This window comes from Micropterus dolomieu, linkage group LG05 (genome assembly GCF_021292245.1).
Source record: "Micropterus dolomieu isolate WLL.071019.BEF.003 ecotype Adirondacks linkage group LG05, ASM2129224v1, whole genome shotgun sequence".
NCBI lineage: Eukaryota > Metazoa > Chordata > Actinopteri > Centrarchiformes > Centrarchidae > Micropterus > Micropterus dolomieu.
This window is the reverse complement of record NC_060154.1, coordinates 5,379,011-5,404,526: the sequence shown is the minus strand read 5'-3', so window position 1 is coordinate 5,404,526 and position 25,516 is coordinate 5,379,011. Positions and strand designations below refer to the sequence as shown.

At 38.8% G+C, this 25,516-nt stretch overlaps 1 protein-coding gene across 2 annotated transcripts in view; it reads right to left on the bottom strand.

Annotated features, from left to right (window-relative positions):
• atp11b (ATPase phospholipid transporting 11B (putative)) overlaps positions 1 to 25,516 on the bottom strand; it is a 59,867-nt gene that overhangs the window by 3,773 nt on the left and 30,578 nt on the right. For both annotated transcript variants that reach the window (XM_046049466.1, XM_046049465.1), the window contains exons 19-29: positions 23,648 to 23,851; positions 23,245 to 23,398; positions 22,200 to 22,302; positions 21,959 to 22,104; positions 21,564 to 21,623; positions 20,414 to 20,541; positions 19,819 to 19,957; positions 18,135 to 18,200; positions 17,006 to 17,109; positions 14,391 to 14,556; positions 5,235 to 5,398 (exon numbers count right to left, since the gene is read on the bottom strand). In XM_046049466.1, coding sequence (XP_045905422.1) covers positions 5,235 to 5,398; positions 14,391 to 14,556; positions 17,006 to 17,109; positions 18,135 to 18,200; positions 19,819 to 19,957; positions 20,414 to 20,541; positions 21,564 to 21,623; positions 21,959 to 22,104; positions 22,200 to 22,302; positions 23,245 to 23,398; positions 23,648 to 23,851 — 1,434 coding nt within the window. The remainder of the gene's footprint in view (positions 1 to 5,234; positions 5,399 to 14,390; positions 14,557 to 17,005; positions 17,110 to 18,134; positions 18,201 to 19,818; positions 19,958 to 20,413; positions 20,542 to 21,563; positions 21,624 to 21,958; positions 22,105 to 22,199; positions 22,303 to 23,244; positions 23,399 to 23,647; positions 23,852 to 25,516) is intronic.

The following is a 25,516-nucleotide window of genomic DNA, read 5'->3' as shown; positions in this document are numbered from 1 at the left end:
GTAACGGTTCTTTGCTACAAATGCTTGGTGCCTCTTAAAACACAAATCTATCCCATTAAATGTCTTTGAATCTGTCTCTGGTTTGTTCTTAGAGGAGGGAGGGAGGTTGAGATGAGACTTGAGCTACTCAACTCATGAATAAAAATCAACACAATCATCATAAAGAGAACTAAATCGTGATAAACAAGCGTCAACAACATCCTTGCCTCATATATCCACTCAAGATAACTGATATCTGATTTTCTGCAGTTAAAATATACATACCTAAGTTTAGTTATTAGAAAAATATGTATATTACCATCTTCCACAACATTAAAACAAATATGCATTTATTATAAAATCTAGCATATACTGTCTATTTTTATTTAGAGACATGGCGGAGGCACACTTCCTTTCTGTTATTAGCATAGCAAGCTGGATATCCTTTGGAAATGTCTAATAAAGACTGTTCTAGTACAAAATACCACTCAATACATTTTCCAACTAAATGGCCAGTGACTGGGCTGGACTAGAAAAAAATACAATTTGGATACGTCATGAAAGTCACTGTTTGCAACTGTTAGAAAAGGTGCTGACTCGCATCAAAGTACAACCAAAGCCAGCGATCAGAGCTTCTACCTCCAAGTACCAGCGGGGAGGAGCAGAGAGACCATCAACATCTATCCAGTTTAAACCTCATCTCCCCATGACTGCACAAGTAAAGCCTGAAACGTGCATGCAGCTTTTGCATGCTGAATAGTTTTGTAGCTTAATACACGATGAGAGGGAGACTCACTGCGCCTGTCCATCCACATCTACAGATGCATTTTTGATTTCTAAATGTCAGCTGCCCTGCTCATTTCTCATGACCTTTATTATAACGCTGCTCTCTGAGATGAAGACAACCGTTTTAAGACCTGGTAAACAGGAAAACAGGGCCACCCAGGGACTTTAAATAGGCTGATGACTCAAATGGTGGTTTGACTTGAGGCACTCTCACATGCTACATCACCAGCCCGGCTGTCTACCAGGGCTGGGGTCAAACTGAAAAAACCTCACTGCTAAAACACATCTTTGCTCTCCGGGTTACGACAGAACAAAGAGGACGTTAGCACCGAAACACTTTTGGGATAAGCCGGTGGGAACATGAACCCAAGAAAAGAACACAACAGGCAGATTTCTGACAAGACAAAGCTCATGGGGGCATTAACGGCACATGAATAATTAATGTGGAACAACATTATGCAGATTTCAGACACAGAAGGACAAGGACACAGAGAGACAGGAAAAGACAAGTGCAAAAGGAGGAGTGTGTGAAGGGGCACAAATACATACAGGTTTACATTGTATACAGAGTACCAAAGGCAACAGCAGCCCCCATGCAACACGACAGTCTGGACATTCTTGTTTTGTAGCTTGTAGTGGACAAGGCAGGTGGAGTTGTGTGTAATATAAACCTGTGGAGGAGGTAAACTCCACCCACCTAAAACACCCCCGGGTATAAAACGAGCATGCCGGCAAAGTTGGCCTCTTCTCAGAAGCACATATAAGGCTTCAGGATCCAGTAGAAAAAGACTAATATATACAGGAAGTAGCAAAAAAACAAACAAAAAAAAAAAAAAAACAGACTCTCTGAGACTACATTTCCCATCAATCTGTCTGGTTTTGGGTGTGGTCCCCTTGTTATAGAAGAAGAGGAGGAGCAAGAGGTGTCACAAAGTAGCTGAGTTTCTATCCAAGGATTTTAGATTACAGATAACAGTTGTTGGAACTTTTAATCAAATTTCCAGCAAACTGATAACTTGAAGTTTGTTGTTGGTTCAATTTAGTTGCACAAAAGTTACCAAGTGTTTTTGTTTGTTTAGATTCTTTTGTGGATATTAGCCTGTTAATTGGTGCATCCAAATACAATTATTTATTTTCAACTGCAAAAATATATTTTAATGTTTTGGAAATGCCAATAGAAAAGCCCACCTCATTTGCACTTTATTTTTTCACAATTAAAAGGTCTGAATAAAATGTGTTTGACATTTGGATGAGATGCAGCTGCTGGGATCTGACCATTACACACGTGTGTGTATCTAATTTATTATGAAATACATCTTTCTGACTCCTGACATCTGGGTCCGTTCCTGCTTTTTAATTCAGTTGTGGCCATCATTCAGCGCTGCAACAACAGGCCAAGACAAGCAGCCAGCTACAGTTGGGCTTCCAATATATAACAGATAAATACTTTATGTATAATATACGTTTGTAAATATGCTTACTATATGTCCCATCCCAGTCATTGAGCATGTTATATAGGACTGGGTGGATATCTATATCTATATCTATATATATGTAGATATAGATATATTATATTCCCCTATGGCAGTATTGTAGCATTAAGGCCAAATGTGGGCCGAGTCTCATTACTCGTTTATTCATTGTTGGTGGTTTTCTGGTTTATTTCCTTAAACCCAAAAGGTAAGGGAAGGAGATGACATGGAAAGAAGGACAGGGAAAGTGATTTTAAGGGGATAAGGGATAAAAACTAAGCTGGCATATTCAGCACTGATTCAATTAGTTGATTGTGTTTTTTGTATTTACAGCATAAAGAACACCCAAGCAGAGCATTTTACTCATGCTTATTGTTTTATGTTTATGCTTCTGGGAGTACAAATTGACTGCTGTTTGCTCATTTGGAAGAATCCAATTGTTTGCTTTGTGCCAAGGTCAGAAAACAAATCAATCATTCCCACAGGAAGAAAGTCATCTAAATTGAATGGTGCATTTAGTGGAAATTTAACCCAGAAGCAAGGCAATAGTTTCCTTTCTTCCAGTAAACTGACCCTGACAATGATTGAAACAGATTATTTGATAGTGCATATCCCACCCACCACTCTGAAGAATAATGAAAGGTATAATATTAAAATGTGGGACATATTTTACGCTCCCTACTGGCTGAATCAAAGTTTTAAATTATCAGATTATGATACGATTTATTTGCACACAGGCCCGGCACAGGATAAAGTAAGTTATAATGTGTCGTTATAGCCAGTCACAATTTCAGATCTCTGCTTTGAGATTGTTAATGAGACTGCAGCATCCGCCAGGCCTGACTGACTGGTATGACAGTCCTCTACTCTACCACAGAGTCTGCAGGTTGTTGTCCAGAGAGGCTGAAAGGAGGGTGGGGAGGAACAGTTCATCCCTTATTTGACCTGCATGCTATCATTGCCTTTACACATAAAGTCAAGAACAAACAAACATGCGTGCCCACAGCACTTCTACCCGACAAGGTCCACTGCAAAACACTCACACACAAAGAACAAGAATGCTACATCTTCATTACTGATGTAATCAATACCGAGTATCCCAAGCTGTTTTGGGAGTATTGATTGCTCAGCAGAAAGGGCCGATCAGGTCAATTTATCAATGACCCCACTGGGATTCAGGTAAAAAGACACAATAACAAACTGTGAACTCAGCTTACTCATCTTTAAAGCTGCACTAAGCAAAAAAAATGTTTTATCTGCCTTTTTCACAAAGTGGAACTGCAGCAGAGAAGGAAGTTTTATCTGCACATCAAAGATAGCTCACTTAGTGCAGTAAACTGACATTCATGTTTAATTATTTATACTTCTCTCTGCTATTTATGGTCACCAAAATGCAAAATTGTCAAGTGCAGCTTGAAAGTTATGTTTCCACAACCCGTCACTTATGAAGCACTTTCACATCTCTTCAATCATAGGTGATTACTGGAGATGTGCACACCCAAAAGTGGAGTTAAAATACGATTCCACCACCAATATAGGAGTCAACCGAGAGCTAACAAGTCAACTTACGCCCCATCCACACTACTTCGTTTTAGTTCACAAACGGAGAATTAAAACGAATACGATCTCCGTCCACACCAGCGTTTCCGCTGCGTTTTGGAGTTGATCTTCGCCTACATTAAAACGACTGAAAACGCACAGCTAGGACCCGTTCAGGTGCACTGGGCATGCGCGTGCCAGTGTACACATGAAGCAGATGGTCTATTCCGTAGTTACAGAAGATTTGGTGAAAGAATAAATAAATACAGACTACGCATCAGACCACTTTTTTTTTTGTTGCATGGATCAATAACGAGCTGGAATTGAATGTAACACGGGAGTGTGGGGGCAGAAAATAGATTGGGAGTCGTTGCAAAGTAAAGATGAGTGTTATTTGCACAGTACAGAATATTTTAATAAAAATATGATGTCAAAAACCTGGTAAGCAGCATCGTGTTTCTGCTTTGCAAGACCCAATCAGAGAGCCGAGCGTGAGCGGCTGCGTCATCGTTTCACACCCTCCGGAGTTTTGAAACGCAAAACGGGGTCGGCAGCGTTTCCAAACTTCTCCGCTTTAGGTCTTCGTTTTCATCGTTGTAGTCTGGACGGGGAGGTGCAAACGTAGCAAAAGGTCTCTGTTTTAATTCGAAAACGCAGTAGTGTGGATGGGGCCTTAAAAACTGACATATAGACATTGGTGTCATCTGTTAAAGTGCATTACACAGGCAAACTCCTGTTTGGACAGAAACAGAGGAGTGACAGGACAGACATAACAACAGATCATAGCATAGATGATTAGACACATGGACTAATAGACAGATCTGCCCTAATGTAGGGGCTACACAGACAAGACAGGTTACATAGTGAAATATTGAGAGTGGTTAGATGCCTGTACATCAGGTCGCCAATGTAAAGGCCTTAATAAAAATACTGTAATCCAAAATCCCCCTGGCTAGAGTGCAAAACATCCACATCTGCATGCTATGTAGAAGGCATGGCCATCACAATCTACTCAGTCATCGGTCTCTATAATTTTGGTTATAAGGTGTGCCGATATATTTCTGTACACTACTGTGGATACGAGACAAAGCACACCTTTCTGTCTGATTAATCAAAATGTTCAGACTCCAGACTCTCCCAAAACATACTTTGATGGAAATAAGAAACTCATTATAGTGCAGTTGTTGAAGTCACACATTTTCAGCCTCTAACTCCTTGTTCAGGTGTTGTCCCAAAGTTATGCTACGCCGCACCTAAAACCAGTCTCTCTAACTGTCTGAAACCCTGCTCTCCCACAACGGCATACTCAACTACAGATCTGAACAAGTAAGACAAATAGAGTCGCAACCACATTAGGGGCTAAAAAACTCAGGGCTGCAGCACAAATTTTTGAAACCAAGAGGAGGAGGTTCATCAGGATTCATAATCAATGTTTCTTGACATTGTCATCCTCCCCACCTGTTGCTGCGGCTGGATGCTTGGCAATTGTTGGTGCTGGCCTGGCACTGCCCGGTCATTTGCTCCAGGAGGCAGGCCAGGCGGGAACAGCCGCTCTGCCCATGTTGGTAGCAGCACAGGGACTCCACACAGCTGAGGGCCTGCGCCTCGGGGGTTGATAGAGACTGTAGGAAGGAGAAAAGATGTGGGAGGGCAGAGAAACAGCAGGAGAAAGAAAGGGTGACATGAAAAGTTGGAGTGGCATAGAGAGGGTAAGATAAATGACAGAGAAGTAAGAAGAACAGAGGACAAAAAGAAAGAAGGCAGAAAAGAAGGAAAGAGAGATGTGAGTGGAAAAAGAGAAGAAAAAATATATATTAATACCATAATACAGGTTCACTGTCACATTCTGACATGATGATAAGGGCAACTGGAGGATGACATATTGCATGCTATCACGGAACAATGATGTACAGGAAAAACATTCAAAACATGCTACACAAGGGGCTCAGATGTTGCAAATAAAATCCTAAAACCTGTAAACAACGAAATCTGAGAAAACAGACAAAAAAGCTCACAATGATAAATCAGAATGATTTGCAATATATTTTAGGGAATAAAGCAGATTCAGTCTGCACTTGGCCTTTATTTGGGAATCACATCAGACTGAAGAGCTAAACAAATATTTGGGTTTGCCTGAACATTTCTTAATCTTTCCTAATCTCTTCCGAGTTAAACTTGAGACCATGATCTGGATTATTTAGTTTCTAAAATGGCTTTATTCTAGGTTTTTAATAATGGCTGTTTTGACACAAGTACTGCACTGTCTAAATAACGAGACTATTGTCTCTATATGTATTTTATGAGTAATCAGATGTTTCAATGAGCTAGTGACACATTGGTGAACAAAGCTGAATCAAACTGCTGCCTAGAAACCTGCAGGATCAGGTGGCTCTGATAACCTGAGTCAGCATCTGAGAGAGAGACAGCGTGTGATTGAAAAGAGAGAAAGTGAAGAGCATAAAGGCAAAGAGGAAACAGAGTGGGAGGTTACACTCATGCTTCCTATACCATTCGTTTTGACAGCACATTAGGACTTCATTATCACAGATTAATCTCAGACAAACTTCAGAGAACCTGGTCCATAAATCAGCTTAAATTTGTACTTGTTGTAATCAATTACAGGCGTTATTTCTGAATTAATATTTTTTAGATTAAAAGTTTAACTCAAGCTTAAGCTTAAGCTTTTCGACTACACAGAATTTAAACCCTCCAGTTTCTTACAGCATATGGAGAGCCAAATAAACCCCAAGATGCTTGATTAAAGTCTAGAATAGCAAGTCAAGGTAAAATCTGCTTTTGTAGGAAACAAATTCTGAACTTTTGTATTTTATCATTTGATGCTGGATCCCGTATTAAAGCCCAAATTGTCCTATTTTGTTGCCGTTCTCTGCAGCAGAAATTGGAGACACTGTTGGCATGAAACCAAACATATGGTTCTTGGCTGGCAACAGCAAAACACAGACAGGACAAACTGAAAATGATTTATCCTGGCAGTGTCATGTGTCCCCTCGATAATAAATGCATTGTTTTTTTCCTCTTGAAAAGAGTTTAGTTCTTGTTACACCAATGCAACGGTCACTACCACAATAGTACAGAGAAAAGTGGAGTCAACATACTGTCCAAATCACAGTAAAATCAATGATAGGAGCCAAGCCACTGCAGTAGCCATGGATGGTAATGTATCCTAGACAAGTGTTTATTTGTTGAAGTGTCCTTAGCGTATCTTTGTTGGTACGACCATAAAGGTGATAAATACTGCCAGCTTTTCATTAACTCTATGATGACTGATATTGCTTGCATTAATTACCGGCAACCAATCGCATCAATCTGTAAAGCAGGTATCAGTCATCACAGGGCTTCTCTATCAGAAGCACTGGAAAGCAGAGTTGAGGTACTGTAGTTTCAGTGGCAGTCATGTTACGAAGAACGAACAATCAACTGAACTGGCTGTTTCACAATTGCACAGTTTCTGAGAAACACAACAGTCAGTTTTTGTTATGGAGCAGCAGCAGCAGCAATATGATGTGAAACCAGGCCAATTGTATGATCTTGTTCAGAGAATTTCAGAGAAAACAAAACCTGAATTGATGGTTTTGTCATAAAATGATCAAGGCCTCAGTGACAGCTATATAGGTGACATCATCCCATGGTTGATTTACTATATTAGCTATAGAGTTCAGCTAAAGTTCATGTTCTCTATCCTTTTATTTAGACGAACATTATCGTGGTTTACACAACTGAGAGAGTGAAGTATCTTTGGCAACATCTTTCTGGCAACTGTCTACATAAGTAAATTCAATGATCTTTGGTTTATAGCATGATATCGTGCTCACAAAGCACATTGTATGCAGAGAAAACAAAACAGTGAAAGTCTTAAATTACAGAAGAAAAATTATACTCTCACACACACACATATATATATAAAAAATGAGATACCAAATACTTACAAGCCAACAATGATATATCATTCAGGTTTTAATACCGAGTATTATTAGTAAATATGGTGGGATTAGATGGTTGAATAAAAATACAGACAAAGACAATGAAGTCAGCATGCCAACAGCATTCTCTATCTCTAAACTCTGACCCCAGACTTGATCAATAACAGTGAGGGATGAATTGAGACCAGAATAGGAAAGGATGGGGGACAATCATGGATAGATAATGGAGGATGGGGTCAGTAATATCTGTGTAGGGAAGGATGAGGTTCATTCCTGGAAGGGTGGGTATGGGTGTGATCATGGTGGCACGGGAGAGGGTGTCGTCATTCATATAGGAATTCATAGAGGAAGTGAGACCAACAGAGAGACATACGGGAATAGTATTTTTACATATGAAATAAAAGGGCAGTGCAGGGACAGCTGTAACATACAGCCATGGGTGAATGACTGAAAGAGTAGGTTGTCTTAACCAAATATGAGAACATATGTGGTTGATTGCAGTTGTCACGGGGTGGCACAGGATTGGTTGGTCCTCAGGTGAAGCCATAATGCTGGGATAGTGCGAGGGGGACAATGGGAGTGAAGTATGGTACTACCTAGGGGAGCAGGGGTCTGGGCCGGGGGCAGCAGGGGGAGGATAAGCAGCTAGCAGGTGCCAATTGTCCTCCCCTGGGCTCCGCTGGGCTTTAACAGGGTCATATTCTGGGCCGACTGAACCCTCACCCTCTTCCATCTGAAGGACACAAGATGCTTACAGTGAGCCCTGTTGGCCAGTTAAACAGCTCATCATTCAGCCAGGTAGACTGTTGGTTGGTCAGACATCGACATAGCAACATAACCAGTAAAGGCAGCCTGATAACTAACCAATCACACCGCAAACATATCTACAGTAGTCATTTTGTCTTATATTAAGTCTTTAAATTTGATAACTAATTTTTCTAAAAACAAGTAGACATTTTAATAGGTATCAAAAAATAATATTTGATTATTAGAATGTTGTTTTGAGGCGATTTTCATTTGGGCACTTAATATAAGACTAAAAGACTGCAGATGGAGCTGATGTGATTTTCAGTGCTGCTTATTCACCAACTACCAAGATAATTAATCAGTTAGTAAGCAAGTAGTCAGTCACTGAGTCAGTCCAGGTTGCACTGTAGGTGAGGCAGTTAATTACATTTCTGACCATCACTCTACAGTGTGCTCTAATACACTTATACATACAGCATATAGAGACCAAATCGATGCTGATCCCCTTTTTAAAGGCATTCACAAGTGACCTCACCAACAATGTTTCAACAGAATTGAGAGAAAAGTTTCAGCTTACAAAGCAAATAAGAATAGGTGTTTCCTGCTTTTTCAAACAAGACACTAATGTGCATCCCAGGTCTTATTCCCCTGCAACAGATCTGATCCTCATTTTAATTGGGACTGGGAGCTAATCATAAATCACGGCTTATGAAGAAGCCCTTCAGAAAATCTGAGTGGGGTGATGAGGTCACAGGAGGAGGGCTTTAATTTCTCACAAAAGCAGTGACAATTGACCATATTGGCGAGAAGGATAGCTTTAAAATTTGAGCAACAACTGAGCAGAGAGAAGCTGCAGCCATATGAAAGATGTCTCGAGGGAAGAGAATCCTTCTAGTGCAGATAAGAGCAAATCTATTAGTGTCCAAACCAATTAACCTACTGCTGAATCTATCAGAGCTACAGAGTAGGCAAACAACAGAAAACCCAGGAGAGCCCCCAGGGTTTTTTTGTGATTACCTCCCTCTAATCTAATTAGGAAAAAAAAGACACTGAAAGACACTGGAATTCTTTCAACAGGACTGAATAATAATTGCATTGTACAGTAGGGGTGGGGGAAAAAAAATCGAAACATGTATCGATACACGGAGGCCAAGTATCGAATCTTTTATTATATAAATTATACACAAGAATTTTACTTTTTGGTACTATAATAATAAAATCAGTTGCTTTGGGGAATTTGAAGTTGGAAAAAAAGGTAATAAATTGCAATATATCGCAATATTTTTTAAATCGCATTAATATCGTATCGTGACATAAGTATCGTGAAATTATCGTATCATGGGGCCTCTTGTGATTCCCACCCCTATTGTACAGCACATTAACATGAATGCACACTTTGATTTTGAACCCAGTAAGAGCACCTTGTGTAGTTCTACCAATTCAAGAAATTACTCAAACTGAGGAAATGGGATCTCTTTTGCATAATGCGCACACAATGCTTAATGATAACTCAGTCTACAGTTTGTCTCTGCGTTGCCTGTCATTAGTGACTTGGCATCTACACATATTTGCCAGTTTTGTTAGATACACAAAGCTAAAACTACTGCAATTAACCCAACCTTTATGAAGGTTACAATGTCTGTTGAAACTGTTGTTCAGAGGTGTTTCTAGGCTACGCTTATTGATATTTATAGGTCGACAAAATATTACAAACAACTCTCAGTGGAAGGCCATACAGCTCAACAGCACCACAAACTACAGCCTGCAAAATGATCATTAAGTTGTATCAACAACTCTCTAAAACAGTTTGGTTTTTAAAAAAATAAGCAATAAAACCTTTCTGAAGGTAGGATTTATTGGAGGGCTGTTGTATTAGACTGCATAAGTTTTAGCAACGTGTATATACTGGTGGTTAAGTGTAATGTAAACAACTATAAACATAAAACATAGCCTACAGCAAGTGTTACAGAACAGTCAGAATTAACATGCCATATAGCTGTAAGGCATTTAAAAGAAATCAAGCATATTAGGGCCACAACTAACAATTATTTTTATTATCAATTAATCTGTCGATAATTGCTTTGTTTGGTCTATAAAATGTAAAAAAATTGTGAAAAAAATCAATAATAACGTCCCAGAGCCCAAGGTGTTGAAATAGCTTGTTTCATGCAATAAGCAGTCTAAATATATTACAATTTACAATCATATCTGAAACGCATCAAATCCAAAAAATGAAGCATGAAACAATTAATTGATTATTATAATAGCTGCTGATTAATTTCCTGTCCATCACCTAATTAATTAGTCGACTAATCTTTGCACCTCTTAACCATACACAAAATACAAATCTACAAACATGATCTTGGACAGTTATATATACACCAAATTCAAGAGAGCTGTCCAAGATCAAGATTTGTTTTGGGCTTTTAGCTCACACTATTGTTAGCGTTTCCCTTGCAGGGTGTTTATAATGATATCTGCTATGACAGCACAAAATCTTCAAGTCATCAGTCTAAAATAGCGGTGATAATAACACAGCAGTCTGTCATGCTTCTAACAGGAGAGCATCATGCTGCTGTGCAAGGCGGCCCGGACCAGTCCAAGAATCTGTCATGCAGCTGTAGTGGGGTATCTGTCTTCTTTTGTGGGTCTGCTAAAACCATGCAGGTGGTTGTGGGGGGTCTGTCTCAAGTGCTGAATCCAGTTTGAGGGTGTTTGGCTGGGCATATGTCAAAAGAACGAACCATGCTATAGATAAAAGGGGTGGTGTGATGCACTGCACCATGCGACTGCGTGATGTGTCACTTTAAAATGAGCGTGACATGCCAGACTGTGGTTGTATAAGACCACTAGCTGATGGTCAGGCGGCAGGTCTGGCCAGGTGCTCTGATACTGGCCTAATGCAGATGCAGAACTTCACAGTCAGCAAGGTACTTCATAAATTATGACTTTGTTGGGGTGTAGCAGTGGGGAGAGTAATGACAATGCCATGCAGAAACAGGCTGAAGGAGTGGAGGTCTCAGAACACATTCTCAACATCATCCTCTCACTAAAATACAACACATGCAGCGGCTGATATCACATTATTTAGCTTTATCTCCAAAATGTGTTTACTGTCCCCCTGTCCCAATCACAGAGAATGCCGATTGGCCTGTCCAGGGCATGCAGTCACACACGACACAAAAGAAACTGTTCTAACATTAACAGCACACTTCTCTGCAGTCAGTGCACTGCTAGTGTTTGAAACAGGCCTCAGTGGGACTAAATCAAGTTCAGACCTGGGAGAAAGAACATTTCAGTACTGTATGAATGGTCATAAACAGGAGCACTTCTTCCATAAAGCAATGTTTCTACTTTTTACCGGCTGTCCATGTTATGCTGTAAATTAGATTTAAACCCTGATTTTCTTCATCTTAACCTTACCTACATTAATAATCTATGAGTAAGTGCTTCAGACAGAAATTCTAAACACTATCTGACATAAAACCTTTCAAAGCAATATATTTTTGACCATGAACAGTTAGCGTTAAGCCTAAAACTTGCATGATAAGTATTAGGGCCGGACCCAAATATCTGATATTTGGACCTGCTCAGATCAGCCTCTCTCAATCTGGACTCTCAGCTACAGTTCCCCATGCTCTGCACAGCAGCCACCAACCTGGTTCGGCACGCATCTATTTTCACTCTACCTCACTCTTCCCTTGCTAAACATCTGATCCCTAAACCTGCAATAAATATTCCTCTTTTCTGTAACTCCTCCCTTTATTAGTTAGCCATAACAAAGTTAAAAACTTCAACCTTCGTTGCTGTTCTGTTCTATCTATGAAATATGTAGCTGTAGCTCGTGAAATGACTTGAAATGCTTGCTTATCAACAGACGTTTAAACAATGAGCTTAACAGGGCTCCACCTCCAGCGGCGGCAAAGCTTCGATTATTCACCGTTAATTACTATCAAAGCTCAAAAAATGACATTCGGGCCAGCCCTAAAGAGTATATGAAAAAGAACTTCTATTAATTTTGAAAAGCCGTGTTTTGTAAATACAGTATCTCACAAAAGTTTGGGGTGTACTCACTTTTGTTGCCAGTGGTTTAACATTAATGGCTGTTTGATGTGTTATTTTGAGGGGACAGAAAATTTACACTGTTATACAAACTGTACACTCACTACTTTACATTGTAGAAAAGTGTCATTTCCTCAGTGTGGTCACATGAAAAGATATAATCAAATATTTTCAAATATGTAAGGGGTGTACTCACTTTGTGAGATACTGTACATATATAAAGAAACAATAGGCCCCGTGGTGGTTTGGAAAATATTTTAAACAAACTAATGGAAGTGAAATTAAATTTACAAGGAGCAGCATTAATACAGGGAGACAGGACAAGCCAGTAATGATGGCTGACTATTCACAAAAATATATAGATATATCCCAAAAAGTACGAATATAAAAATATTGCTTTTGAATAAAGCACTCCTGGGATACTTGTTTTATTTGAATTGATTTTTAGATATATTTTAAGCCCAGGGCTGAATGAATCTCATCTCCTCTACCTAATTTTGCCCAGCTGGCTCTTGGCTCTGGACAGAGGCTGCAGAGCGATGAAGTCATCACCTATCGCCACTCGGTTGGAATACATCTACTCCCAGAAGAATACACAGAGAGGATAGGAGGAAGAACACACAGAGACACACATAGGAGGTTAGATATCAAGCATACTAAGCTCACTTTCAGAATCTCACTCACACAGACAAAACAGGACAACATTTAGAGGAGAACAACAAACCCCACACAGGATTGGAAGAGGCAGTTCTGATTTTCTGAGAAACTATAGGAGAGGCGAAAGGGGAAAAAAAAGGTAGAAACAGTCTCCAGTTGGACAAATAAATACAATAACAGCAGGAGTCTGCTGAGAGGTGACCATGCACACTGTGTGTTTGTGTATGTGCGTGTGTGTGTGTGTGTGTGTGTGTGTGTGTGTACAAAAATAAGTCATGCGGTGTGTGTTTGTGCAACTGAACACCATGCTGTTCCTGTAAAGAAGCGGGTAACTCATGACCGTAGAAGCTGAAAAAATAATCAACTATTTAAACAATGTGACAAACAGAACATTTTCTTTCTCTATCTAGAATTCAAATTACTGTGACATTTTACTTTATTTTTTCCCCACCAGGCTTTGAGGCTTTTGTCACATTAGGTAATAAAATTTCCATTTTTGTGATGCAAATAGGGATAGTATTAAATTAAATATTAAATCCAACTCTGCACACACAAGGCAGTTTAACTACTGGAATGTGTTTGGCCTTCTCTGTGCCATTTCATTACTTTTAATGAGTTTTACTTTTGAGAATGCATACTTTGTCTAATTGGTCCAATATTAATTTAAAAAAGCAAACAAAATGTTTTTGAAGAAGCTGGTGCAGACAAACTTTTGGTTTCCACTAGAACATTTTCCTGACAATTTCTTGTAGTAGAAAGTTTGTTCTCCACACCTGATATTATAATCTCTGCCTGACTTCTTTCTCTTATCCTGCCTTTCAAACAACAAAAGATCTGCCTTTTCCAGTGTAGCTACGAGAGAGTTGACGCACAGAACACATGGAGGAGAGTGCAAAAATGTGTTTAATAAAAATTATTAAAGAGTGATTTGAGGACTGCTGTGACTACACTGCACCTTGGACTCAGGCCAGCAGGGTGCAAGTAATCTGAAACACAGGGAAACCTTTGAGAAGTATACAGATAAATGCTGGAATAGGCTCCTTAAATCCCAGCCAAGTGAAATATTTCTTTTGTACTTTTCACCAAAGAAAGTATAATCCACTTCAGGGGAATGGCTGGACTTCTTTACAACGGTTCCCAGACAATAACCTGTAGAAGTCTTCCTTAATCACACATTCTTACTTTCTGTCCCTCGTCCCCATGTTACCTGGCTCTTCTGTGTGCTGGTGGGCTGCAGATGTCGGTAGAAGACCTTCTTCACCACATCAGGAAAGAGGCAAGTTACGATGATGATGATGATGGCAAACCAGGCTGAACCGCTGGACAACAGCTGCACGAATACAAAGTACATGTCCTGGGTATGGAGGAATGGCCTAGAGGGAGCGGAAGGGACACACTGGTTACATACTGCAGAAAAGGATAATCACATCTATGCTTTTTATCAGTGGTGGAAAGCATCAATAAGTTGGTTTGTCTTAAAGGGACAGTATAATTTTGGTTGAATTAGTATCAGAACTGAGTGAGGTAGTAGGCTGTAGACTGGGGACGCAAATGAAGCCTATTAATACAACCACAGAGGTAGGCATCCAGGCTCGTTCCTCTTCAGTGTAAATTCAGTTCTCACTGGCAGTTGGGAAATTGCTCTTAGAATGATTTTGTTCATGTCTGGTAACACAGAATTTAATGACTCGTGCAGATGTCAGACCACAAATATCAATTACAGTCCAATATTATCAGGATGGTTTCTACCAGCCTGTGAGTTGAATGGAGGTTAACATTGATCCGATTAATCTAACACGCTACCACACAATCAAAGCCGATTCTAATAAAGCCTCAGGATTTATCTGCCAAGTGACAAGAGTGGTAAATCTATTGTCAATCAGCTTGTTCCATCCTAAACATCAACATCGGGTAAAAAATGTATGTGCACAGTTTGTACATCTCTCTTATTGTAGGTGAATCCCTTTAAGGGGAATTCATGGGAATTATTTAAAAATATTATTATTTAAAGTTAATAAGAGCTTAAATAGATTTTAGTGAGCAACATCTGTCAAAGCAGCTACTTTTAAAAGGGGCATTATGGAGTTTCCAGCGACCACTAGCTGGTTTTAAGATTGCAACCTGGCGTGTGCTTGTACACGTGCTCGCTCATTAGCAAGCATAATCTGAAACACAACCGCCTTCATACAGAAATCCTGCAATAAACGCAGAAACACCAGCAATGCAGCCTATGGCTTTTCACACAGACATGTTCAGGCTCTGTTACCTCAACGTTCCCGTCTCAGAGGCAGAGCAACACCGGCACGTAACGTTACTTCATTCAGCGCAGCTAGCGTGACTGCGGGTACAGACAGGCAGGGAGACTGCTTTACACAACACGCTGGAAACTCAGGTAAACCCCTACTGCAACGTTACAGTAATGGTTTTATCAGCTGCAGGTGGAACTAAGCCATGGTCGTTACATGATCACGGTACATTTACTGCATTTAGCTGACGTGCTACATCGTTAGCTTGCCTGCTGCCTTCAGTAACTATCTTTATTATCTGTGTATCTTTCACTGGAGGCTCAGCAATGTGTGAATGTGTTGGATGATAACGAAACGGGTAGTGAGCTGGACTGAATATTATAACAGTTAGACTACAGTTAGTAAATTTACTGTAGTGTCAGTGGATGGATATTATGTGGGTCGTGTTAGTTACAGCGACTGAGACGTGGAGATGCTGTGTACCTGAGTATCGGTAAAAGGCAATAAATATAAATTAAACTTTACAAAGCCAACAGAGGCAGGTCCGAGCTAATGTAGCGTTAGCTGGCTGCATCATGATAGGATAATAAACAAATTGCTCCACATTTGCTTTTTACCGTTACATCATTTCTTGCTGGCTTTGACACTTTGACATAATATCTGTGGTACACAGGATAGTAACATGGGTGGCGTTAGTGGGTAAATTAATGTGGAAAGCGATATAACTTTGCACCGGATAACGTTAGCAACTGCTCGGCGTTAACCAGCGAGCTAACGTGACTTTCTCTGTGTTTCTCCAGCATTTTTGTTCTTTGTTCTTACTCGACATCTGAACCTGTTTGGTCTGATGGGCTTCAGCACATAAACCTTTATTGTTGTTTTGGATCCTTACGTGGAGCTTGTGTTTTGCTGTGAGCCGGTTGTTTTATGGTGTTAGTGGACTGCATGTCGTTAGCTGCCGTGTTGTCGCTGTAGTCAGAGAGAGGCTCGGGAGCGCGCACAGAGCTGAATCCGACCCGGAGACCTCACATTAAAAGCAGAATAGTGGCTGATGCAAGCAATGGAGAAAACAGGCGTGTTATTTCTAAGTGAGTTTTGAGCCCATTGACAATAAGGCAATGAAAATTTGATTTATTAAAATCAAAAACTTACACAAAGCCCCTTTAATGTGATTTTACTAAAATTTTAATCAACACTGCCATGACTAGAGAAAACTATTTCAATACTGTGAGCAAAAATGTGAGCTGCAAATTCCTCTTCCAAAGTGTGTTGAAAAGAGGTTTTCAGAAAGCTACACAAACATATGTGAACACAATATATACACAGTATAATTTGCAGAATATGAGATTCACTTTGGTCTTAGATGTAAAAAAAAAAAGTGTATATTGTCTTCCTTGTCTTGGCATTTTAAACGAAAATAATATTGTAGACCAAAATCTGTCCATTTGGTTTAATTTTCCATCATTAACTATCAAAGTACATTGCTAGCATGAAAGAATATAGAACAATGTAAATGTAATGATTCAACACTTAAAATTTCACTTTGTTTTTTCCCTGAAAAATAACCTCTTCTTACCAGATAATGCCTCCATAGAAGAGAGAAAAGATGAAGTAGAAGGCAATCGAACCCCACGTCACGAAATGGTTCATCCACGTCCAGAAATGAGTCTCTAAAGCAAGCTGTGATAACACACACAGGGTTGGGGGGGGAGAAAGCTGTGTGTAAAACACTGAGACAGGGACAGAGCATCAATAAACTACAGCAAACTGCCTCTGTGCTGTAACAAAAAAAATAACCTTGACCCCAACCTGTAAGAAAAAAATATTCTCCTGTAAATGGCCACTGACATCATCATAATACTTCACAACATGCTGTATTTCATATTGGGACGGTGGCAATGTAAATGTGTCCCTGTGGACCAAAACATACTACACTGCTCTCAGCTAATGCACACAGTAACCATCATCTTAAAGCTGCATTAAACCATTTGAGACCAGGAACTCACTCTGGGTGTCAACCTTTGGGCAGTGGTTGTATAGCCCCCAGCCTGTAACAGTAAAATGTAGTTAGCAGGTTACATCACTGTCTCTCTACTCTGTCCTTTGTCTGTGTCAAAGATATATAAAGAGTGTGGACTACAGTTTTCGACAATTTGGAAGAGAGGGGCAAGCTGGGGAGGATACATATTGCTACGCTTAGCAGGTCGTCATGGCCCCCCTCATATCAATCACAAGGTAGCCACACGCTAAAGCATTCCCTGCTTTATCATCTATTTTTCTCTAAATGGGACCGAACCACACCTTAAAAAAATGAACACCATGCTGTATTGAAGAAGACTTGAAACTAACAATTGAGACTATCAACTGGCTAGGAAAATGTTTAATAAGGTAATAAATCCAGTGAGAAGTAGGGTAATTTTCTAATACACTTGTATAGAATGAGGCTTCTATTTGCAAACCTTGGAGTTGACCCCTGCTGGCCATTAGAAAGAATGCAGGTTTAAGGCACTTCCACATTTGCTTCACTTTTAAGACCCGGGAGGTTTCCTTACTTGGTGTGTCTGTTTGACCACCTGAACGGTGTGTTCCCAATCAGCTACTGAAAAATCCTGCATAGTATGCCTGTAACTCAGTGAGGATAATTTGGTATCTTAAACCACTGGCTACTCCTTCGCTAACAGAGTATAACAATTGATGTAATTTACCTTTAATGTGACAGTGATGACCATGACAGTAAAGACCAGCGTTCCAAATGTCCAGTTTCCAAACATCTACAAAATAAGACATACAATTGTTCATAAATTGCGATGACAAAACAGAGAAAACGCAGCTATGTTTACATGCATGCATATCTTACAATGTAGTAGGATCATTGTATGGTCGACCTGTTTATATGCAACTTTGATACCTTGCAATTTTTTCTTCTTGCTGACACGAATGAACTAATAACCATAATGTTATTCCTCTTTGACTCAGCAGTATTTGGTTAGTACAAGGTTGCAAAACATTCAAATATAAATCTTTAATATTTTGTGGGCATTTTTCCTTCAATGAATAATGGATAACAAAAACACCAGTCACAAAATGTTTGGATAATATAATAATAGAAACTGTTCCAAGTCAAACCGAAAAGTTAACAAAAGTTAAGAGTCAGGACAGGTGGGACAAGCTGAGCAGTGCTTCAGTTGTGGAATGGAGATAAAACTCAGGGTTTCCCAGCAGGGTGGGAAACAAATTCTGCATCTGTCAGCCTGACATTATTACACTATTCAAATGCACAAGATGCATACATTTTAAGTTATATGTTTATGATAAATCTATGTGTTTTTCTATAGACCATTACTGTTTCTTAGTACGTTTAAGAAAATAAATTAAAATTGGAATCAATATGTTTTTCAACAGAAGGTTAACTAATACTGTAATCGAGCAAGAGACTTGACCACACATCAAACTTCCACAGAAAATGGAGGAATCAAAAGTGATAACAATTCACCACAATCATCAGTATTCAATAAGCAACTACATGTTTTATAACTGCCATCATAGAGCTCATGTCAGTATTTAAAAGAGGAAAACAAATTCGGTGTTTTGTGATTCAGTACAGTGTAGGACAACACTCAATATTAGGCAACTTGTAAATATATTATAGTGCATATCTATTAAAATAAATTTTCATCATCATTAGCAAGACAAAGACATGTTGAGGAATAATCTTGATAGTCCTCTCATTAACTCCCCAAGGAGACATGCATTCGACTGAGCAGACTCTTACCAGCTGCCTGTTAGCTCGCAAGATCTGAAGACATGCACAGCATGAAGGCAGAAGGAAAAAAAGAGTAATCAACAAAAGATAGGAGAAAAAGACAAGCAAGCAAATAGGAGTGAGTGCTTTCTGAAATACCAAACTTCAAACAGAGAGAAAGATAGCAAAGATATGCAGCAGAAAAGAAAAGACAAGGAAACAGGTTTTATGAATGACCAGAGATACAGAAGATGTGATAAGAAGGCAAGATAAAATTACAAGAACTTACTTATTAACAAGTGAATGACATACATGCTGGCACAGTAATGGAGACAAACAGACTGTATAAAAGACTGTTAAACAAAAAGACAGAATGAGGAAGAGACAGATAAAAAAAGAGTAGGATTAAGGGAAGGAGTGACTGAAGAAAGACCAGCAGACAACCAGCCCCATCAATAAAAATAACTCATTATAACATGCACACACATAGAATGTCCTGCGTTTGTTTCTAACCTACCATTCATTTCCTAAAGCAATATTTTCCTAATACATCTCAGCAAGCCAATTTCTTTCCTAGGGATTCTACGGAGTATAAACATACAGTACACTATGAACACACACACACACAACCACACACACGGACCCACCTGTCCATTGCCCATAAGTGTGGTGTCTTCTCCCATCAGTATGTAGGATCCAAAGAAGAAGACAAAGGCGTGACAGAAGCCCAAAAGAGTCCAGTACAGGAACGTCCGGAAAGATAGCAGAGAGTTCTTGCTGATGTCCCTGTAGGATACAATTTTTTTTTCTTAGGATATACTGTATCAAAGTTGACTTTCATATTTTACTCTGATGAATACATTTATAGTTGGTAATTCACAGAATTAAAAATGTAATTTTAATATGCATGAGTAAAAGTAAAATCTTTTTTCAGTCCCTTTTCCTCAACAAAAGAAATATCTTAACAGAAAAGTTAAGTGCTAATTCATTTTTAATTACATCAAACATTTACTGAAAATTTATTGAAAATTTGTCACATTGTTATTGATACTGAAATTATATCACAATACTTATCATTATTGTTTTATTGCCACTACAACAAACTCAAACTTTGTTTTTTGCTTGATCTTACTACACATGTTAAGAAATTCTTTTTAATATATGAAAACTGACCAAAACAGACTCCCCCGAACAGTTAATGCTAATCTGTAGTATGTACCTGTAGATGACATGTACACTTACCTGTACAGGCCAGGTTTATTCTGCAGTACGTGTGGATGGACCAGCTGTTCAAATAGACTGTACACCAGGATGGGCAGCGAGGTGAAGCAGATGTTGTACAGTGTCAGATAAACACTGTCATACAGAGTCTGGGATGGACAAAGACAAAATTTCACTTAACAACAACCTATTATCTTAAATTGACACACCTAACTCATCTAACCTAATGTAAACAAAACAGAATGAAGGATTAATCAGTGTCAGACACACAGGCAGAAAAGAATGGCAGTCAACTAATCTGACTTCAGACACACCCCTATGTCATGTTGCTTGAGACTGCACTGCCCTATTAGTTGCCTTGTTTTTCTCTGGGGTTAATAAAGGCTTATCTTATCTTCTAATATAGACACATTACAGGTTATAAATGTGGCATAGCACCCTGCTTATCTCTACACTATATACAGTCTAATATTTTACAAATTATTTGATAAATGTAATAACCTTAATAACAGACTAAACTTTTAGTAACATATTTAATGCCTTAAGAAATGTTTGAGAAATAGTTTAACACAAGTTCTACAGCTATGTTGCATAAATATTTGAAGAATTTAAATGCAGAATGCGAGATTAATTGTTTAAATATTACATCTTTTATTGACTCCAAGTGTTGAGTACAAGTCATGACATAATCTCAATGACGTTCTTGCCTGTTGAGCCTTTTAAAACTTTTATAAACAATAAAATCAAATTAAAAATACAAATCTTGGAGACTGTGTGTAACATATGCCTCTTGAATATATATACATAATACATAATTTGAGCTTAAAATGGTTACTAAGTATAAGTTTCCTTTGATAATTATTTATTTTAATACTAAAAAGTTTTACTGAGACCAGGCTTGTATCCCCCAGATCTCAAAGTGCTAGGCAGCAATAAACATGTTATCAGTTAGCTAATAGCCATTAGTCCACTACCATCATCAAAACACAACGCCGAGACCGTTTGCTCGTATCACTATCAGCGATTAAAAGAGATTTAACGAGGGTGTTATAAACTGTGTATGGATAGTCAAGAGAAGATTGAGCCCTGTTACATGTGCAACATTAAAACCACAAACAAATCTGCAATGACATATGAGAGAGCGGAAAGATGGAGAGATAAAGAGACTTACTTGTTGTGAAAACAGACAGAAGAACTGGTATAAAAACTGGGGCGTGATAAAACACACATTCTAGAAAAGATAGAGTGAAGGGGAGAAACATTAAAAACAATGCATGTAAGGAGACATGGTCAAACATAGTCTTGTTAACAGCTCATGTAAAATTCAATTTCTGGAATTGTGTGACAGGGAGAAGCAAAACCTCAAAATAAGTATAGTGTATCAATGAAAACCAGTTCCTCCTAAAGAATTTATATTATTATTATTATTATTATTATTATTAATTTATACCTAAAGAGTCCAATGTTTTGAAAAATGCTTTCATTTTATTTACAGCACTTTTCAAAACATTAGATTTTTATACAGTAGCTATTTATAAAAGACATTTTTTTGTAATCATGTCCTACCTTGTAGAAAAAGTACTGTACAAGCGTAGCTATTCGAATGTAGTAGAAGTGACCGTGGACCAGCAGTAGTTTAGCCAGGAACTTAAACCTGGCAATTGCATAGTCACTGTTTCTCACGGCCTGACGACCCTCCTTCCCCATGATACCTGGAGACACATGCACACACACACATACAATGGGGGACTTACTATAGAATACAATTTAAGACTCAGAGACCATATTGTGTGTGGTGAGTGTTTACCTATGCCCACGTGAGCTTCCTGTATCATGCTGACATCATTGGCTCCATCCCCAATAGCTAGGGTGATGGGTTTCTCTGGGGATGTTTTGAAAAGACGAACCACCTGGACAAAAAAAAAACAGGGTATATACAGGAATCTTCAATACCTTTTTAAGACCTTTTGAAGACTTTTTCAACATATTTTAAGACTGCCGCGCCACTTTGAGCTAACCAATTAAATCAGCCACACACCTTTAAAAGGGACATTTTTGAGTTTTTAAAAGGAATTTAAGTATATTCATTGCCTGTATGTCATCAGGTTGTAACGTTACCTAAAAATTGAGGCATTCACCAACTTTCTTAGTTGCCTATAACAGCCTGTATGAGCCAACAGTTTTCTATGTGAAGGACTGCGAAAAGCAGCTGTGTTACATAAGCTATGACGTTTATGTACACAACATTACAGCAAATCATGTAAAACAGTGTAATTTTGTTTTAGTTGGTTTAAACTAGATAATGTGAGCTTGCCTGCAATGATATGTGTGAGAACTTTCACCGTCCACTTGATCAATACAACAAAATTCAAATAGCCCAGGAGGGAACAAAGATGAAGAGAATAAACTGAGTGATGAATAATAGTGTTGGCGGTGTAGCACATGCACAATCTGGAGGAGGTACTGGTGTAAATGACTGTATTAGAATAATATTCATCCATCCATCGTCAACTGCTTATCCTGCGTACAGGGGGGCTTGAGCCGGCCAATACTTTTGGCAAAATTGATTTATCACCTTTTAAGACTTAAGACCCCGCGGACACCCTGAAAAAGGACATCTGGGTTGACTGAAGTACATATCACATGAACACACCATAATATGTGAGCTTTCTATTATTAATACAATAACTTCCTATTTCAGTTTATGTTAGAAACATTCAAAATATTCTATTGATTAGTCAACAAACAAAATGTCACCCCCCACGATGGTGTGACCATCCAAAAAGTTGTTTTAGACATGAGGGTATGTATTTGGGTGGGTGGTGTGTGCGTGTATGACACAGGACTGGTACCTTAGCTTTCTGTAGCGGGGCCATGCGGCAGCACAGCACAGCTGAACAGTTTTTACACACTTCCATAAAAAGTTTCTCGTGCTCCCTCAATGCTAAAGACAGACTGGCCCCATCCACGACTAATCCGTGCTGTATGACATGGTCCTCCTTTATCCTGGGGAAAATGGAGAAAGAGTCAGAAAAAAAACAGAATATGAGAGACTGTTCTGTCAATTCAAAGGCACTTTATCTTGCTATATCAATGTTTAGTTTAGATACGTTGTACTTTTATATGGCGAGTTAGTATTTTTAAGATTCATCACATAGAAATACTTTTGAGCTGATAATATAAGGCTTCCAAGATACATTTTAAGATATTCTGAGTATACACTATTGTAAAAAGTACATCACACAAAGCACTTACCTCCTGGCTAGTAAGCGGAGCTGCTCAGCACACTCGTTATCAGAACGCTGTTGCAGAAGCTCCAGGATGTTCATGGTTCTGTGGAAGTGGCCACAGGACAGGCTGACGCTGACTGCCGTCTCATGTTTGTCCCCTGTCAGCACCCATACTTTGATCCCTGCCAGCCGCAGAGCCTCAATGGTCTCCTGGACTTTGTCTTGGAGTCTAAGAAAGACAAGGGAGAGAAAATACATTTACCATGTACTCAAATTCTGTATATGTAAAGCTTCCAGTGATACCTATATATAACTACATCGTGTCAAACTCCAGGTAACGTAAACCTGAAGACATTTTTGATTTAGATTAGTTGTGGTTGAGGTGATGAATCTAGCTGGCATTTTAACCTGGTGATTAATGTGCTCAAGCCCTCAAGGCTTGTTAGTAAACTATAATTCAATACACCTATTCAAGGATTAGCAATAACTCTACATACTCCTTTTATTATTTTCACATCTTGGCCAGGACATCCTTGTAAAAGAGATTAAAAATCTCAATGGATTTCTTTCCTGGTAAAATAAAGGTAAAATAAAATAAGTAAATAAAAAATATTGGACAGGTGTGTGAATATGGGCAAAACACACAAGCAAACAAAATCAATCTCCTACATTATGGTTAGACAAATAGGTAGTCGTAGTTTGAACAGACTGCTTCAACAGTAGCACATGAAACTAAAGGCTCCATAGTTGCCTCTACACTATCCATGTCTGATGAGAGGAGGAGGGTGAAAACTGGCTCTGAAATTTGGCAGCACTGTTTTTTTTCTGACCTCAGGTCATATTCATAAAGATTTTAATAGATAATGAATATGATCTAAAATAACCATGCCTATCAGCGTTACACTATTCATATTAGACTCAAAACAGAGGGAAATTTTATTCTCGTCTTCCATAATAGAGGAGATCATTTGATTGTGACCATGTGTGCCTGAGGAGGAATTCATTCCAGACACAGAAAAAGAGCAGTAGAGAGAAAAGAGAGAGAGAGAGATCAGACAGATAAAGTGGGAGAAGTGAGGAGCTTATGCGAGGAGCAGATGGTGAGTGGAAGCAAACAAATATAAACATTAATTTCCAGAGAGGCTCAGTGAGGTGACGTCTCTGTCTTTCTGCTGACTATACATCGTTTGTCTGTTGGAGATTCTCCTGTCCATTGTGTTTATCTACTGTTTTATAACGCCCCAGTTTTTCTTTGATGGCACACTATTTTTAATTCCCACAGTTTTAATACTTATTTACTGTAACATAATAATATATTTTTATCTATTTTTAACTTCTGATAATTTTTAACTGCTCATAATGTCATTTGTTTTGCAGGTTTGGTCATAACCCAAAGTATTGGACAAATTAACATTCTGAACTGATAATGGCACTAGATGAAGTCACAGGATCACCAAAGTCATTAGGATTTATCTTCTGGAGGACCTTGACTATCTGTACCAAATTACATGGCAATCAAACAAGTGGCTACCATGACATTTCACTAAAAAAACAAAAAAAGTCAATCTGCTGGTGGTGTCAGGAGATTACCGAAGTCAACAGGCTAATCTTGTAACATATTTTATGACTATCCATCCAATAGTTATTGAGATATTTCAGAGTCTGAACCTAAGTGGTGGACTGATATTGCCATCCATGTAGCCACGTCGTTAGCTAGGCTAAAAATTCAAAGGAGGCAGTAAAATCCACATTACATTCGATTGACGTTAAAGCTAACCATGTGTAAAGAAAACAGATGTTTCATCCAAACAGTAAGTATATATTATGTACTCACTGCCAGAGGTATGTGTGTTACATAAATTTATATTTATATCATTGTAATTAGGCAGTTGAA